We start from the raw sequence: 15,689 nt of genomic DNA on the forward strand, positions 1-15,689 counted from the left end.
TGTATCTAAGGAACAGAATTTTCACTGCTTTTCAAGCTGCACAGAAGGTCACCCATTATGAAATTACATAATTCATATCTAGTGCTACATTAGCACAAAACCCTGGGAACAAAGACACCGCCTCTTTGTAGAGACCTCCCTCAGATGTTCAGTCAGCCGTCTTTGCCTTTCCCAAACTTTTTTATCTCCTCTATACTGAAATCTGCACAAACACACACACGTACACACACACACACACACACACACACATATACCAACACATCAAAGAGGTGGAAGATATATGCACTCCATACTGTTTTCATTCTTTTCATATCCTATACGCCCCCACAGACTATGTTAGCTGTCTTTATAGCTTTCAATGTGTGCTGCTACTCCACTGATAGTTTGCAGCTACTCAGGGCCAGAGGTGATACCGGAGCAGCACTGAGCCGGCATGATACGAGACAGCGGGTTAACATGACCATCTGAAGCTCTCACACCAACCACCAGGTCATTCCCTGCATCCAGACATCTGAAACCGTGTCCCAGGAATTCAATTAAACTTTTATCCTCGTTATTGTTATTTCAGATTGCTTCCCCCCCCACACACACACACACTCACACTAAGCAACGGAATCCATCTATTCATATATGCCTGCTAGAGACACACACAGCCTGGAATAGCGCGGCTCTGTTATTTCTTAACAGAGGGCAGAGGTCAAGGCTGCCTACAGTGCTGCGTCCATGAAGCAGGCAGGGGACTTTAGCTTCATGCTAGACAGCACCTGGCTGGCTGAGCACTCTCCACTCGCCAGCATACAGATAGAATGCATCATTAAATTGCTGCTGCAGGGATGAAACCAACAGGCTTTCATATATTAGTATGCCTCCTTCAGGCTAACCTTACGCTTACAAACAGCTCACACCAAACACCAAAAATAAATAAAAACTAAGCACGGCCTAACTATGGTTGATATTCTGAATGTGTTGCAAATGATGTGGTTCGAAGAAGACGATTTAACAGACTGTGGTGTGACTTGAGGTCCTGTGAACTTTTCATACAAGAAGCCGACCACTAGAAATCACAAAGCGCGGGGGATTTTGGAACTGGTATTGCAGATTCAGCCATTCCTATCAGTATCCAGTGGATTTTTGGTTTGGATGGACTCACATTAGAGTCAATGCAAATTCATGTTTGAATGTATTTTATTGGACCAAAACAAATACATAAAAACATGGATTTTGGTTGTTTTTTGTTGTTGTTGTGTAATATATAGTTTAGTTTTTGTGTGGCTTATTTGCACATGAACGATGAGAGAATTGCTTGAACTCAGAACAGTTAAATTACATTAATAAAAGCTACATGGCATAGCAGCAAATATAAGGGTAACCTATGACATGTAGACATACAATAAAGGATTTCTTTCCAATTACTTGAATGTCAGTGGATAACTGTATTATTGGCTCATAATCTTTCCCACAACTGTAGTTTTCCATTTCATTGAGTAAGAACTAACATTTTTCATTAAATGCACAACCGTATTAAAATCAGTTCACTGAGGTCATCCAGTTGAACCCTGGATTAAGAGATTTATGTCTTAGAATTCATCGGGCATCCCTTGGCACTTGAACTGCTGAATCTGTGTTATAGCTGTTCCTTGACGAACCAATATCAAATTTTGTGGCAAGTAGCGATGCCAGTAAATGACTCCTACAGAATTAAAAAGATGATCTAGTGCAAACCAATGCCACGGACTAATGCTATACTTGTGTTCTGCAATGTTCTGCTGTTTGCTCTAAATAGTGCTGCACTAGTAACTTTAGCAGCTGATTAAAGAGCAGACCAAGAGCTTTATTTCCTGGACTGACCGCTCCTCCTTTTTAGCAGCAATTCCAATTCTAAGAAATCCAAATGTGGTTTGTCTATCCTCCATCTCGGACACTGAAACCTCAGCTTTCGTTTCTGCTCTGTTTCAATGTGTTCTCTTTCTCCTTCACATATAGCCTTAGATGCCCTGAAGGCCCACACAGTCTGAGGCTGCTCATAGTGAGATCTATTTGTTCCGTATAAAAGCACTCTGCTTCTTTTAAAATTAAAATCAATAAATCAAACTGTTCCTGTGTGTGGGAGTCTTTCTAAAAATCGTTATTAAGAATTAACTCACCAGTTTATTTACATATCAGAATTAATAAATGGCGGTCAAGGCCACGAGGGAAACTACTCAAAAAGGATGGAAAGTAGCCGTGAATCACTTGTGGTGGACTTCTTTGGTCCTTGTACAGTAAGTGATGTCTTGGAGTGAACTCTCACTGCAAAGACATATTTCCATATAGAGAAGATGATTGGGGAGGACAAAGACAGGCATGCAGAAAGTACAAAGCAGAAAGCAGCCTTTGTATTTCCCTCAGAGGAGCCTCCCCCCTCTGGCTCTGATCCATGCCTCTCCTTAAATCACAGATAGCTGCTCTGTCCATCACAGTCCCCCAGAGAGACTCTACCTGTCACTCCGCACTAACATGAGCTTTGAATTTGCTCTTGTATGTTCCCGGGGAGCATGCACAGACATTCAAATAAACAAATCAACTCACAAACACACACACACACACACACACACACACAGAGAGGGAACCATCCGAGTTGCTAAAACATGGTTCTATTATTCAGTTAAAGGATGGAAAAGCCCGTTGGCCTGACCAGTCATACGCTTCTGGGTCTGAAATCAGTTGTGTGTGTATACAAAAACATGAAAAGAAAATCACTGCTGTACTGTACGCCACATGACAACCTAATGTAGCAGATTAATAACATGCTGTAGCTCACATGATGACACTTTCAAGTTCCAGCTTGTTGTTGTTTCCTATTGTTGTGTATTTTTCGCCACCAGGCATTTAAAAAAACATCATGTGCACTGTTTTCTTCTCATGGTTAGCAATTTTATGCGCCAACTTTTAGTTTTTTTCCTCCCGGCAGTCTCAATTCTGTGCTGGGAACTCAAAGAGGACATGGGTGCAGATGTTATACAGTGTTCTCGTGACCACAAGGAAATCATTTTGTGATTTCCACTTATCAATCTTGCTTTGCTGTACTTCAAAGAAGTGACAGAGGTGAGAGGTAATTGGTTCTTTAGAGTTCCTGAAAAGGGCATGCGCAGCACAATCCGGGTGTTGTGAAGCCAAGTGATAAATACAGTACAGTAATGTTTTGAATCATGTGGACGTTTCCAACTGGTGATCAGTGTTTCGTCCCACAGTTTGACTCGGACATATCGGTAAGTAATGACTAAATGTTACATGTTTATGTGAACTATTCCTTAAAAGTCAGAGTGATGTGAAATAGTTAAGAAGTGGAATCAATTACTGTGATGCGTTCATCTCTGTCATCTAAGTTGGCACCATCTCTCCTCCAGGAGATCGTGGGTTCAGGGTGCCCACGGGGCGGTTGGCACTCCAGGACTGCCGGCTCCCCCACAGCGACCATAACGTCTACCGGGTTCTGTCTGAAGTCATCGCGCAAAACTGGAAAAACACACAGAAAAGCAAAACAGTCAACAGAGTGGAATTTAAGGATGTTTGACTATGATTTGACGATGTCATTACAATATTTGCTCATGTTGTTGGTGCATCCAAGAGGGGCTGTGTTTATTGTGTGAATGAGAAGACTGACTGATGTGGTATCCAGCTTTCACCTGTGGGAATTGTAAAGCTCTGGATTCAGAAGTTGTGACAACAACTGTATGCTGATGTTCTCTTTTCTTCATGTCAGCCCAGGGAAATTGTTTTTCATTTTTTCATTTTTTGTCTTCTACCCCTTTCTTATTTCTAGCATGGCAATGACATGAACAAAACACTAAATTATCGCCCCTTTTGTGAGAGGAACAAGGCCATGTTGTCAATCACCTAGCAGAGGCGTTCTCAAGACTTAAACCACTTGAATAGAAGGATATTGTAAAATATATGGCACACAGCAACTCCTGTCCAAAATACCTTTTTCATCATAAATGTGATATATCCTTCATGTAAATCAGCACTGTCCTGTAAGAGACACAAGCTGCAAGGATTTTTCATGTGATTACTCCCTTTCTCAAACAGGGGGCTACGGTTTATTGAGACAAGCTGCTGAGAAAGCTGCTTGTCTCAATGACAAGAAGATCCACTGCTCCAGAGCGACGCAGAAAGGTGAGATCCAGACGGCTCCACTAGCAGCCAGCGGAAAACGCTACCACAGCAATTTGTCATCTTCCCACAACGAGTAGCGTGCACACAGAAATAGAGCCTGCGAACCCGAAGCTGAACTGGAGACAAAGCAAAACTTGCATCCACTCCAAGAAGCCCAACAGAAGAGTGTGATTTCTGGTGGCCACAGAAGGCTCATTGCCGTCTCCACCGCGGACTGTGTATAAAGGGCGCCACTGCACAGCCTCAAGCCCTGAACAGCGTGAGGAGGAGCAGCGAGGGATTCTATTAAGTGTGTCAAAAAAGGAAGTCTACCGGAATAATGTCAGAGTTTTAAACAGCAGTATGGGACTAACTTTTGCAAGAAAGAGAGCGAGGAATTGGGGTGTGTTAAAGAAAAAGGGGTACAGCATGAATGAAAAACAACCTTTTGTTCTCTACAAGTGAGAGATATTCTGCCTCTGATGAGGTGAACAACATGTGCTAATGTAGACGCCTCTGCATGAGTGTCTGCTGTTAAGCATTCCCAGTCTTAAATTACATGGAGGGGGGGGGGGGCTTAGAACCTGAACAAGCCAAGGGAGCGGAGCCAACAAAGAGAGAGCAGTTCTCAGTCGAGCTGGGTTGGGGTGAAAAGACAGGAAACAATGAGGAAAAGGCATAATGACTCCCAGATGGCGGCAACTCGTTCACCTCTGGCTCTGGATTTGTACATGACACTGGACAAGCAAGGCCCGGGACGCCTGATGGGCACCGTGGATATGGGAAAACAAATTGGGATGACCTTCTAATTGGAGGCATTCTGGCCCCCGCACTCCTTTGAGCTCCACTCCGCTGCTCTGCCCCTCTGATCCTCTGGGCAGGGTTGCAACTGGATGACTGCAGTTGACTGAATGCTGATGGGAAACAGCTGTCTGGCGACCCCCCCCCCCCCCCCACACACCCCCCACACCCCCACCACACCGGCAACACCACCGTGTCACATGATAAAAGGCATTCCTCGTGGGACACAAAAACATGGTTGAGGTTACTTCAGACAGGAAGAAAGTGAGACCATCACAATTGTGCGTACAGTGTGTGTGTGTGTGTGTGTTGATTTATTGACCGATACTATCTTATTAGTCCAACAGCAATCGAGTTACACATCTGTTTTTACTATCGTGTGAGGTCCAAATGTCTCCATAGGATTTGAAAGCCTGGAATATTTCCTCAAACCCCTTTGTTAAAGATTTACTTTAGGTGATAGCGCCGGAGTTAGTGTAAGGCATAAGGCAAGGAGAGATCAGGGGTTAAAAGCAAAGGAAGCTTATGAAGGTTAGTAAAGAATGTTCTCATAAGTGTGCATGTTTTTGGGTGTATGTGAACAAGGGAAAGCTGGCCCATTTGCGCATGTTATGCTGTTGTGCCAGGTAAGCGCACAAATAATCTGGAACATGTGCTTGTAAAGCTGACAATGTATCATGTACTAAGTACATGTATTAAGACATAATAAGAAATGATGCATGCCCAAGTAAAAGCCATGCAAGCATACACAATGTAAGCACTCCTAAACTATGCTAAGGCTGTTGTTTTGTCTCCAATTCCTAAACATTCCTAAATTCATTTTCTTGTCATTTTACAGCTTGACGAAATAAAAAAAGAAATCCTGATAATCAGTAAACATATCCTGACAAGCTAGTCTCTAGAAGCGATGTCGCTGACACCGCGGTCTAACCCAGAATCGCTGGAGTCAGTGGCGTTTGCAAAACCAGGCTCCATAGATGAGGAGAATGAGGACAAACATGCTGGATGAATATATTAAATGGTGCAGGCTGATTAATACAATGGGAACATCCTGCAATGACTGCCCTGATTTTAGAGATTAAGCAGAGGACAATCACCACAAATTCAACCCTCTGTCTTACCTCTGCTTTAAAAATACTTTTATATTACAAACACAATTAATTTTTTCTCAACCCGCTTTGATTGCAGAAAGATTCATATTTCTCCTGTATCTCTCAATCGGCTTCAAAATATTCAACTAAATCATCTACTTCACTTGCATCTTTCCCTTCTTCTCTTCCTCTCTTGTGTATTTTAAGGCCGTGTCACGTCTCTCTTGTTATTTTCAAATCATACTTAGTTATTCCACAGGTTGCACCCATGTAAATTTCACAGGTTTTTGAAGCCATTCATAGCGTGTACTGTAAGCTCTGGCTTCTAATAGTGAAACCCACCTCTACAGCTTCTGAAGCCAGCCCCAGTTTGCCTGTTTAGCTGGAGCTTTGCACCTCTCGCTGTCTTCTTTTCACCCTCCATCTGATCCCTCCAGATGAGAATCTCGTAGCCCACTTCAAAGCATCTGCCCTTGGCCTCACTACCCTGGATCTGACAGTGTCTGGCTTGTTGTTAGTCCTCTGGAGCCTGAGCCATCGCTTGAAAGGCCTTCTGCAGCCGAGCTCCATAATCCTCTCTGCAGAGTCCAACTGGACCAAACGGGAACACAATCCAACCCCACAGACAGCGGCGGCATGGGGCACACACAGTAACCTTATCACATCGCATCACCGCATGAGACAGCCAGAGGCACCTTTTGCCACCATGGCCAAACTAACCCCTTGGTACTTCATTTTTTATACTCAAAAGTACTTTTATATACTGCACATCCAGCTGTACAACTATTTTGGTACAGCAATCATCAGCATGTCTCAAAGTCAACGTCGACATCACTGCGAGGCAATGACGCTTTATTATCACTTTTAGCTTTGCCAAAAGCAGGACAACAGCTGCGGATGCTCATTTTATAGTGGAGGAATACGATTAGCAATCGGCTCATAGAAATGCCTGTTTAAAGGCTACTGACAGATGAGAGAAGATGAAAGCACTTTGGCATTTTACACATCATTAGTTTGATGTGTTTTAAATTTTCATGTGTTATCATTTATCAAAAATCTTCATGTAAAAGATAAATAAGTAGAGCCCAATTGAAAGAAGGGAAAATCATTGCTGACTCGAGGAATTAAATACTAAGAATGGGAACACATTTTCACAGCAGGGTTTGAGTTTGATCAGCATAATTAGCTGCCAACTGCACAATACATACAGTTTTCATTGTGAGGGAATTAAATAGAGGGACCTGTGACATTTTCATTAGAAAAATTCAAATTCAGTTGAGCAGTCCTCAATTGCCAAAATATATCCTCTTTTGTCATAAAAGGTTATACTGTGTATGGTTTTGTCTTTGACATTATAGGTGTAAAGGAATAGTTGAACAATTTGGGAAACAGAGTTAGAAGAGAGAAATCTATGTCTGTGCGCTAAATATGAAGCTAGTGCCAGCAGCCACTTAGCTTAGCTTCCAGAAGCACGAATACTGGAAACAGGAGGAAATAGCTAAACTTACTCTGACCGAAATAGATTAAAAGAATTCCACCTTCCATTACTACTAAAGCTCACTAATTAACATAGTATGTTGTTTGTTTAATCTGTACAAAATGTGTTAAAATGACAAGTTGTGATTTTAAAGGGGGTTATGAGCTGGTCTTTTTCTTCTTTTTCTTGGCCGGGAAGCAGTGACTTTCTGGAGTCTCTGCAGTATTTGGCAACCTCACGGTGATGACAAGACTCACATGATTCCCAAAATGTTGAGCTATTCCTTTAATAACCAAAACAGAAATACAGTAAAGATGTCTACCACATGTACCAGAAGCTTCATGTTTTTTTTCCAGTCAAATGAAAAACTATTTGAAAAACTAAATAAGTAACTGTTTGGTTTGTCTGATTGAACATCATTTAATGGACACCCTATTTCAATTCTAAATGAACTGGAACCCCAGACCTTATTACCAAGTTACTCATCGGAGCACTCACACACAGTGGGCTCCTCTAAAGGGTTGAGTAGTGACGGGAGAAACATGTAAGTTTGATGAAATGCTCCATAGGAAATAAAGTTAACAAGAACAAAATCAACTTTGTCTCTTCAAATGACTGCCCATAAATACTGTCACTACTGTGTGACTCATTTTCTTTTACTTTATCAGACCATGTCAGTAATATGTAAATACTAAAATGGAAAAAAGGCAGAGGCTGGAATTATGGCTCCCCCTCTGTTCCTTGGCACTCTGGACTGAGACCGCACTAAAACACATTATTCCAAGAGTAAGTAATAATAAGTAAAAATAAGTACTGGCATCTATTACACTGACCTGAAGTCTTAATGTTTCTCAGTGCTTAAAAATAAAACATTCATTTCAGCTTAAATACAAACCACCCTTCTTTGACTGAAATGCCCCAGAGCACTGACCCAGAGCTAGCCTTAAAAATGCAGTTATCATCCAACCCCAGCAGATATGTAATCCTTGACTTCTCTCACCATCTATCTCCTGACCTTTCCCTAACCCCTACCTCTCCGCTTCTATCTGTCTCCCCCCTTCTCCACCTCCATCACCTCCTACTTTTCTTCTTCTCCCTACTCTTGCAGAGCTGCAGTCTGGAGAGACAGAAAGCTGCAGGAGAAACAGCTGCTCCACAGAAAAACCAATATGTGCGGCTCTTGTAACGTAGCATGGTCAGATGGATCGAAAAAAGAGACGCACACATACACGCTTACAAAGGAGGTCCAGTGGGCCCTGTACCCCCATGCAAGCACACACCAGTGCCAATATCTTAATATGAACTGCAACCAAGCAAATCCAATAAAAACAGAAGGTCCTGCACATACAAATTAGAATACGCGCATTAGCTCAGTCTCATAACTACGCCACACGGGATTTGTGGAATACACAATTGCAATCCAAAAGACACCGCACACTGCTTATAAAGCAAACTAAAAAATCCTTGCCTGTCCTCCCCAAGCACCCTTATTTGAATTTTATTTTCTGCACAGAAATCATTACTCACCAAAGTCCCAGAGCAAACAGATTTTTTTTTTTTTCATTCAGGGCCATAAATCTATCTTACGTTTGGCGAGCCAATTAACTCAACATAGGGGGTCACTTACCGGGATAAAGCTCCCGGTTATAATACTTGTTGGGCCAAATTTTACACTTTAACTCTTGCTCTCTTACTCAAAGTGCCTACTGCCATGTCTAGCTCTGTCACAACCATGGCATGAGCTTTATACACATCTTTATGGAAGACGTGTTAGGAATGCTGCTAGTAGTTAGTAGATAGTTTTTTGTTTTGTCTTGCTTTTCATGTCTTAATTCCAACCCACAGTCATGTTTCTTATGTTACATTTTTGGCCTCTTTAATAAGTCTATTAAGTATCTATTAAAATGCCATTTTGCACTGTTAAAACACAGATAGGAAAGGCAGAGGAAAGTCAGAATAAATGATAGTGCACGTGCAATGGACACAACCTATTAGGAGGCACTGCATTCTGACAGGGGGTTTATGGGTACAATGATGCCGTGTGAGTGTGTGTGTAAGGATGGATGCACCGGTTCATCGGTTCTTGGATGTTCTGACATTCTAATCCTGTTGATGTACGTGCGGAACATATCACTCGTGAGGAGCAGACATTAAAACCAGCTAAAAGGATTGTGTAACCTCCATCTTAATCTCCTCCACTCATCCTATCCCTTAGTAAGAACGAAGACAGGACAGAGAGAAAGAAGAAAAAAAGAGTTGCTGAGAATCAGGAGAGGTCAGATACAGAGAGACAGACAGACATGAAGCAGATTAGGGTAATTAGTGAGGTAGCAGAAGAGCTGGGTGAAACAGCTCTGGTATGGAAATTGTCAGTCAAAAAAAAAGTGCAAAAAGGCTCACTCAGAGTTCCTGTTGTTGCCTAAATGGTATTGATTTCCTTATGACAATAAAGCAAAACACCACATCAGTTCTCAGGACCAGATTTAACAAAGGTGGTGCCCTTGAGTACATACGGTACAGTATGAAACAAAACCAATACCAAATACTGAATCCTTTGTGAATCAACATATAAAGATAAATACAGGTGTACAGACATTACGTTGTGTTTGGTTTTAAGATGTAGGATTCAGTGCTGCAGACATCTTTATGAGCCGTTGAGAGTTTCGTCAACTTAAAGGCTTTGCGAGAGGTTGACGGGAAAATATAGGCCGACAAGTTGTTACACATGTTCAGAGGAACAGACACAAACATGCTCTTTTGTTTATAGGATACAGAGTGTTTTTATTGAAAACATTCCCACACTTATGCTCATTTACTCTGGGGAAAACACCATGAAGCAGGCCTGCTCTGCCTGACATTCGGACCAAATATTACAGTACAATGGACATTTTTTTAAATAGCAAAGACCTTACTGGTACTGAAGTGCAATGCTATACAGTAAGTGTAGCTATAGTGTGGTATAAATTGTTTAATTGCCATAATCCAGCATTGTTGTTGCCTTCTGTACGGAGGCTCAGTGCCATACCACTGCAGGTAATGATTAGGCTGTTTATGGTACATAGTACAGGGATCAGATCAGGCTGTGCTTAGATTTGAAAAGAGTGTTAAACCTACCAATCAAACTTAGCCAAAGATTACTTCTGCAAATCTCACAAAACCTTTCCAAATCTCTCTCGATACCAGAAAGAAACTTTTTTTGTTTTTTATAATTTCATAACAAATAACAATTAACTAATTTACAATGTTTACAGTATTACCAATATGTCAGCTATGAAAAGAAAACTGAGGACAACAGAAGATTGGAAAAACATGTCTGCTGCGACAGTCAGATAGTATAGGGTCAGAATTTAGCTTAAATAACATGAAAGCATCGATCCATCCTGCATGGTATCAACAGTTCAGGCTGATGGTGGAGATGTAATGGTGTGGGGGATATTTTGTTAGCACACTTTGGGCCCCTTAATACCAATTGAGCATTGTTTAAACGCCACGGCCTACCTGCTGACCATGTCCATCCCTTTATGACCACAGTGTCCCGATGGCTACTTCCAGCAGGATAACACACCATGTCACAAAGCTCAAATCATCTCAAACTGGTTTCTTGAACATGACAATGAGTTCACTGCACTCAAATGGCCTCCACAGTCACTCCAATTCACCACCTTTGGGATGTGGTGGAAATGTGCTCTCTCGGTATCAAGGGGGCCAAAAAAAACATGATAAATGAGTATGATGGAACCATGCTTATGCCACATGTTGGGGGTTTATGCAAGTGTACATGTTATACCCAGTTGTTCTTACAATAATTAGCTTACTACGTAATAAATTAGGTTATAGCATCTCAACTATCTGTTACTTCACATTTCTGAAACAATGACAACAAAGACCTCTATGTCACTGGAATGTGGGAATTAGACTGGTGCCCTCTCCTTGAATAGGATTACTTTGCAATAAAAGTTCTGCTGATAGTATATAAAAGTACAATGGAACAGCTGGAACAGCTGGAACAGCTGGTTCCAAAATGATCGCCAGAATTCTCTGTACTGAAAACCTCTATAACTTTTGTATTCTTTACTTTATCAAAGTAAATATTTGCAGAGAGACTCCTGACCTGTTGTGCTATTATTTGGGAGAGTTTTAGGATAGCCAGGGCCTCATAAAAAAATAGCTTAAATTTTTTTAAGGCGAACCTGAAAAATTTCAATTTGAGCTGTGTGCCATCTTCATTTACTATTAACCAGTAACATATACACAATATTTACCCATCTGAACAAATCTCACAAGTGTTTATGTTATTTAAAAAAAGAGATCTACACTCTCTTGAGTATGGGTATGCAATTTTCGAGCAGAGGCCTAAAAATAGGCTTAGGGTTCAAGAGGACCCATCGCTTCATACATTCAAATAACCACCTCAGCTAACAGTCTTAACTGCATGTTGTATAACTAAAGTCATCAAGCATGTCCTTTACTTTAGGCACCTGTCGCAAGCTTTTAAAAAAGTGTGATTGTGAAATGACCTCGTGCTCCAGTCACAAAGAAACTGTCCTTCAGCTTTTTCAAACAAAACTGGAATTCCTTCTGGTTTGAGTGATAATAGAAGGTGAAACGACTGAGAACGATGGGTGGGGGACACTAATGAGCGACAGGCAGGGGGACACATAGAGGCGTATGACGGTGTGCTGACAGTTAGAAAGCTGAAATGGCGATAGAGCAGAGGCAGGGGATTGTTGAACTCAAAGCACAAAGACCTACATACTGAGATCTGTACTAACAATACCTCCCCATACGGACCTGACCTCCTGCAAGGATGTGGCTTACTGTCTGGTCCTGTGGCACACAAGCATTGCTTTATTACATTAAAGGCCTGTTCTAGGTGTGAAGCAATGCAATGGCTGGTTAACGATCCAAATCACATAAAACCCTCACAAAAACAGTGACAATAAACAACACCTGAATCCTTTAGAAAGCAGGGTAAGCAATGAGCATGGGGAAATTGTACAAAACCAAATCAAGTCCTCTTCTTCTGAATAATGGAGCGAGCTGGAGGCAGTAGAAACGTGGCCCTTTCTCTCCGGGGCAAGAGTTCTTTGCATGAAAGCAGAGGAAAGCCACACACACACACCACCCTTTAACCCTCTCATTAGTGTAATCCTGCATGAGAAGAGTAAATTGTCATGAATAAATCCACTTAGAAGCCAGAGAATGAAAGACTTTCACTTTGAGATGGTTGCATTACCATTTCAATAAGCGCGACACGCTGCAAAAACATTGGCAGTGTTTGACAGAGTAATTGGGAACATTAACGAGTAGATAAAGTATGGTAAGTTATAAGTGCGTGTGTCAATTAATTTTTTTACACAGGTCCCCCCTGATGGAGTGAGATTGTTGCAGGCTTTGTTTGACAAAACAAAAGAACTAGAAAGCAGACAGCAGTCAGACCTTGAGACAAATGTATTCCAGTATACTGGCCCAGGGAAACCGTTGTTTGAGCAGGATGACCTTAGCAATGGTGTTTGGAAAATCTCCCTGGGCTGAGTTCTAAATAAGCACCTTCGATGAACTGTACACAAAAAGCAAAGAGGGACAAACTCTGGGGTATGTGCAATTACACACTGCAGACATGGCATGAATCTGAAGCTTAGTGGGCTGCTCTTTGTTTAAATGAGAATCTAACCTAATTCCTACCTGGCCTTTGTTTGTGAAAGAAGACAGAGTGGGTAGAGGTAGAAATATTAAAACGCAAAACCCAGGAGAGATGCTCCACGGGAAGGAGTGCACCCAGGTCACAAAGAGAGGCGATGGAGAGGAGGAGGATGAGGAAGAGCTGACGGTGGGGAGGGCGATGCATTGTAACAAAGAGAAAAGTGAGCAAGACAAAGACATACAAGCCTGGGTAGAAGTAGAAATACAGACACAAAGAAACAAAGAGCTCCGGTGAATGCAACACCGAGCGAGTCAACTCAACAGTCACTGCAATGTAGAGTTTTTTTGCTTTATGGAGAGGCGAGGTGCCAAAATAGGAAAAGGTAAGTCCCTACAAACACACACGCAAATCACACAGTACACACACACGCAGTTACAGCTATGTTCCGCATCCTAAAGTACCCCGAGGTGCCCTGGTCCTTCCCCTGTCATCAATCTGAAAGACAATTCTGGGCCCAGGAGAGAAAGAGGCTGTGATAGGTTTATAAGGCTCTCCGGTGTGACAGAAAAAAAAAGGGTAATAAAAATCAGAGATACCAAGAATCGTTGGCCGTTTTCACACAAATATCTGGGACTACCGCATTATATTCCAGGCTATATTGTTCTGATTGACAGGCATCCAGTCTGCAGTGAGATACACAACATTACACAACAATGCCTTTATCCAACCAGGGAAAAATTACATTATTGCGACGGGGAAAGATGCTGACAGTGCAAGTGCAGATAGCAGAATCACATGGCTCCCAGGCATGTATAGAGACTGTATTTGACGCTATACTACACAATATTTTCTCAAAACTGATGGATATGTGAAGGGATACAGATTAGAGGTATAACAAAACAAAAAAAACTAATGAATGATTGTCTGATTTAGAGCCATATTGTCCTGCATGTCAGGTGTTTGGTACTGATAATAATGTGTGCAGGCGGGGGTAGATGTGGTAAGCACAGCACCACATTACTGCTACTCCAGAGCAGATGGTATGAAACAACCACGGTTTTCAAGCATTTTGTTGTAGTCTCAATTCTCAATCATCTCTCACCCTCCAAGATGGCTTCCAGAAATACATTCTGAGCTTGGTACAAACATATTTATACATGCACCATACAACCATCAACTGCAGGGGGGTTTCAGGAATTAGATAAGTGATCATATGCAAAGGCACAGCGATACAAATTCATATGCGCTATTTAACGTTACAAAACTGCCTTGAAAAAGTAGTCTTTGGCACTTATGAACCCTTTAAGTCCCGGAGACGCGAAAGACGGGTGAAGAAATTGAGTATAACAACAAGCTTGTTTGGTTTGGACCGAGCTGCACCAGGGAGGAATGAATGGAGAGGGAAATGAATGAGGGGTGAAAGATGAAACTTTAATGATCCCTCTGGGGAAATTGGGTCATTGCAGCAGCACGGAGAAGGGTGTAGATAAGAACAGAACAGATGCAGGCTGTTGTAGATAATACAAGTAATTAAAAGCAAGGAAAACATATTAGAGTATTCCACAGATAACTGCATATAGTGCAATTGTCCTTTAACAAATGTAGATGTTAGATTCACGAGAATAAATTAAAATGTCAGATGGGAGAATTTAGAAGGTAAAAGACACATGTGGCAAATGTGCAATGATCAAAAATTGCAGATGGAGCAAACATTGCAGAAGAAGGGAAGCAGAGAGTGAAGACAGATTGAGCAGAGGAGGGAGTGAGACAGGAAGGATTGTGCTGAAGCAGTCCCCAGCCCCTTTAATTGGTAGGAAACAAGAGGTCTCTGAATAAACACCCGCCACAAGAGAGAGCCTGGCTCGTTTTTCCCCTCCTCGCGCTATACCCTTCTTTTCTCCCGAGTAGTTTAACTGAAGCTAACTCTCAGTCGTGTTCCCCTCGAAGCTCTCCCTCCTCCTCCTCCTCCTCCTCCTCCTTTCTGCGCTTCCCCTTCACTCGTCACCAGCCCCAGCTGTCTGTCTTCCATCGTCTCCTGTGTATCCGTCTGTTGCTGGGACGACAAACTAAACACCATCTCAAGATTTCCAAATATAACAACAAACTGCTCTCTAGGATCCCTCATGTCTGCACCTACACCACTCTCTATCTACGTCTCTCTCCCTTCTTTTTTTTTTCTCCCTCTCACTGCCGACTTGCAGCCTTCCCCTTATTTCTGCTTTTCGGTCTTCTCCCTAATTATCTCACGGAGGACGAGGTAGCCCCCTACCATCCCCCACACCTCTACAGCCCGGCTGGTGAGAGACCCTGATGAATAATTTCACGTTTCTCTAGCCTTCTCTTTCGCTAGTCCTCAAATTGATTATTGTAAAGAAAGCACAGCTAAAAGAGCAGCCCACTGGGTAATTTGTCCTTCTGACGAGGATAGTTCATGGATAGGTATGGGGGAGGGAAAAGCAGAGGGCTCGAAATGATATGCAAAGGAAGAGAGAAAAAACGTGATTATACGAGAAAAAGAAAATGATATTGGATGCTTCGCCAA

At 42.1% G+C, this 15,689-nt stretch overlaps 1 protein-coding gene across 1 annotated transcript in view; it reads right to left on the reverse strand.

The window, feature by feature from the left end:
- The window catches only part of LOC306705557 (roundabout homolog 1-like), a gene marked incomplete at its 5' end in the record, with an annotated part of 75,898 nt that overhangs the window by 15,901 nt on the left and 44,308 nt on the right, over positions 1-15,689 (reverse strand). The window contains one exon of the mRNA XM_079172336.1: positions 3,338-3,495. Coding sequence (XP_079028462.1) covers positions 3,338-3,495 — 158 coding nt within the window. The remainder of the gene's footprint in view (positions 1-3,337; positions 3,496-15,689) is intronic.

The sequence above is a fragment of the Pholis gunnellus genome (genome assembly GCF_910591455.1).
Source record: "Pholis gunnellus genome assembly, chromosome: 13".
Lineage (NCBI taxonomy): Eukaryota > Metazoa > Chordata > Actinopteri > Perciformes > Pholidae > Pholis > Pholis gunnellus.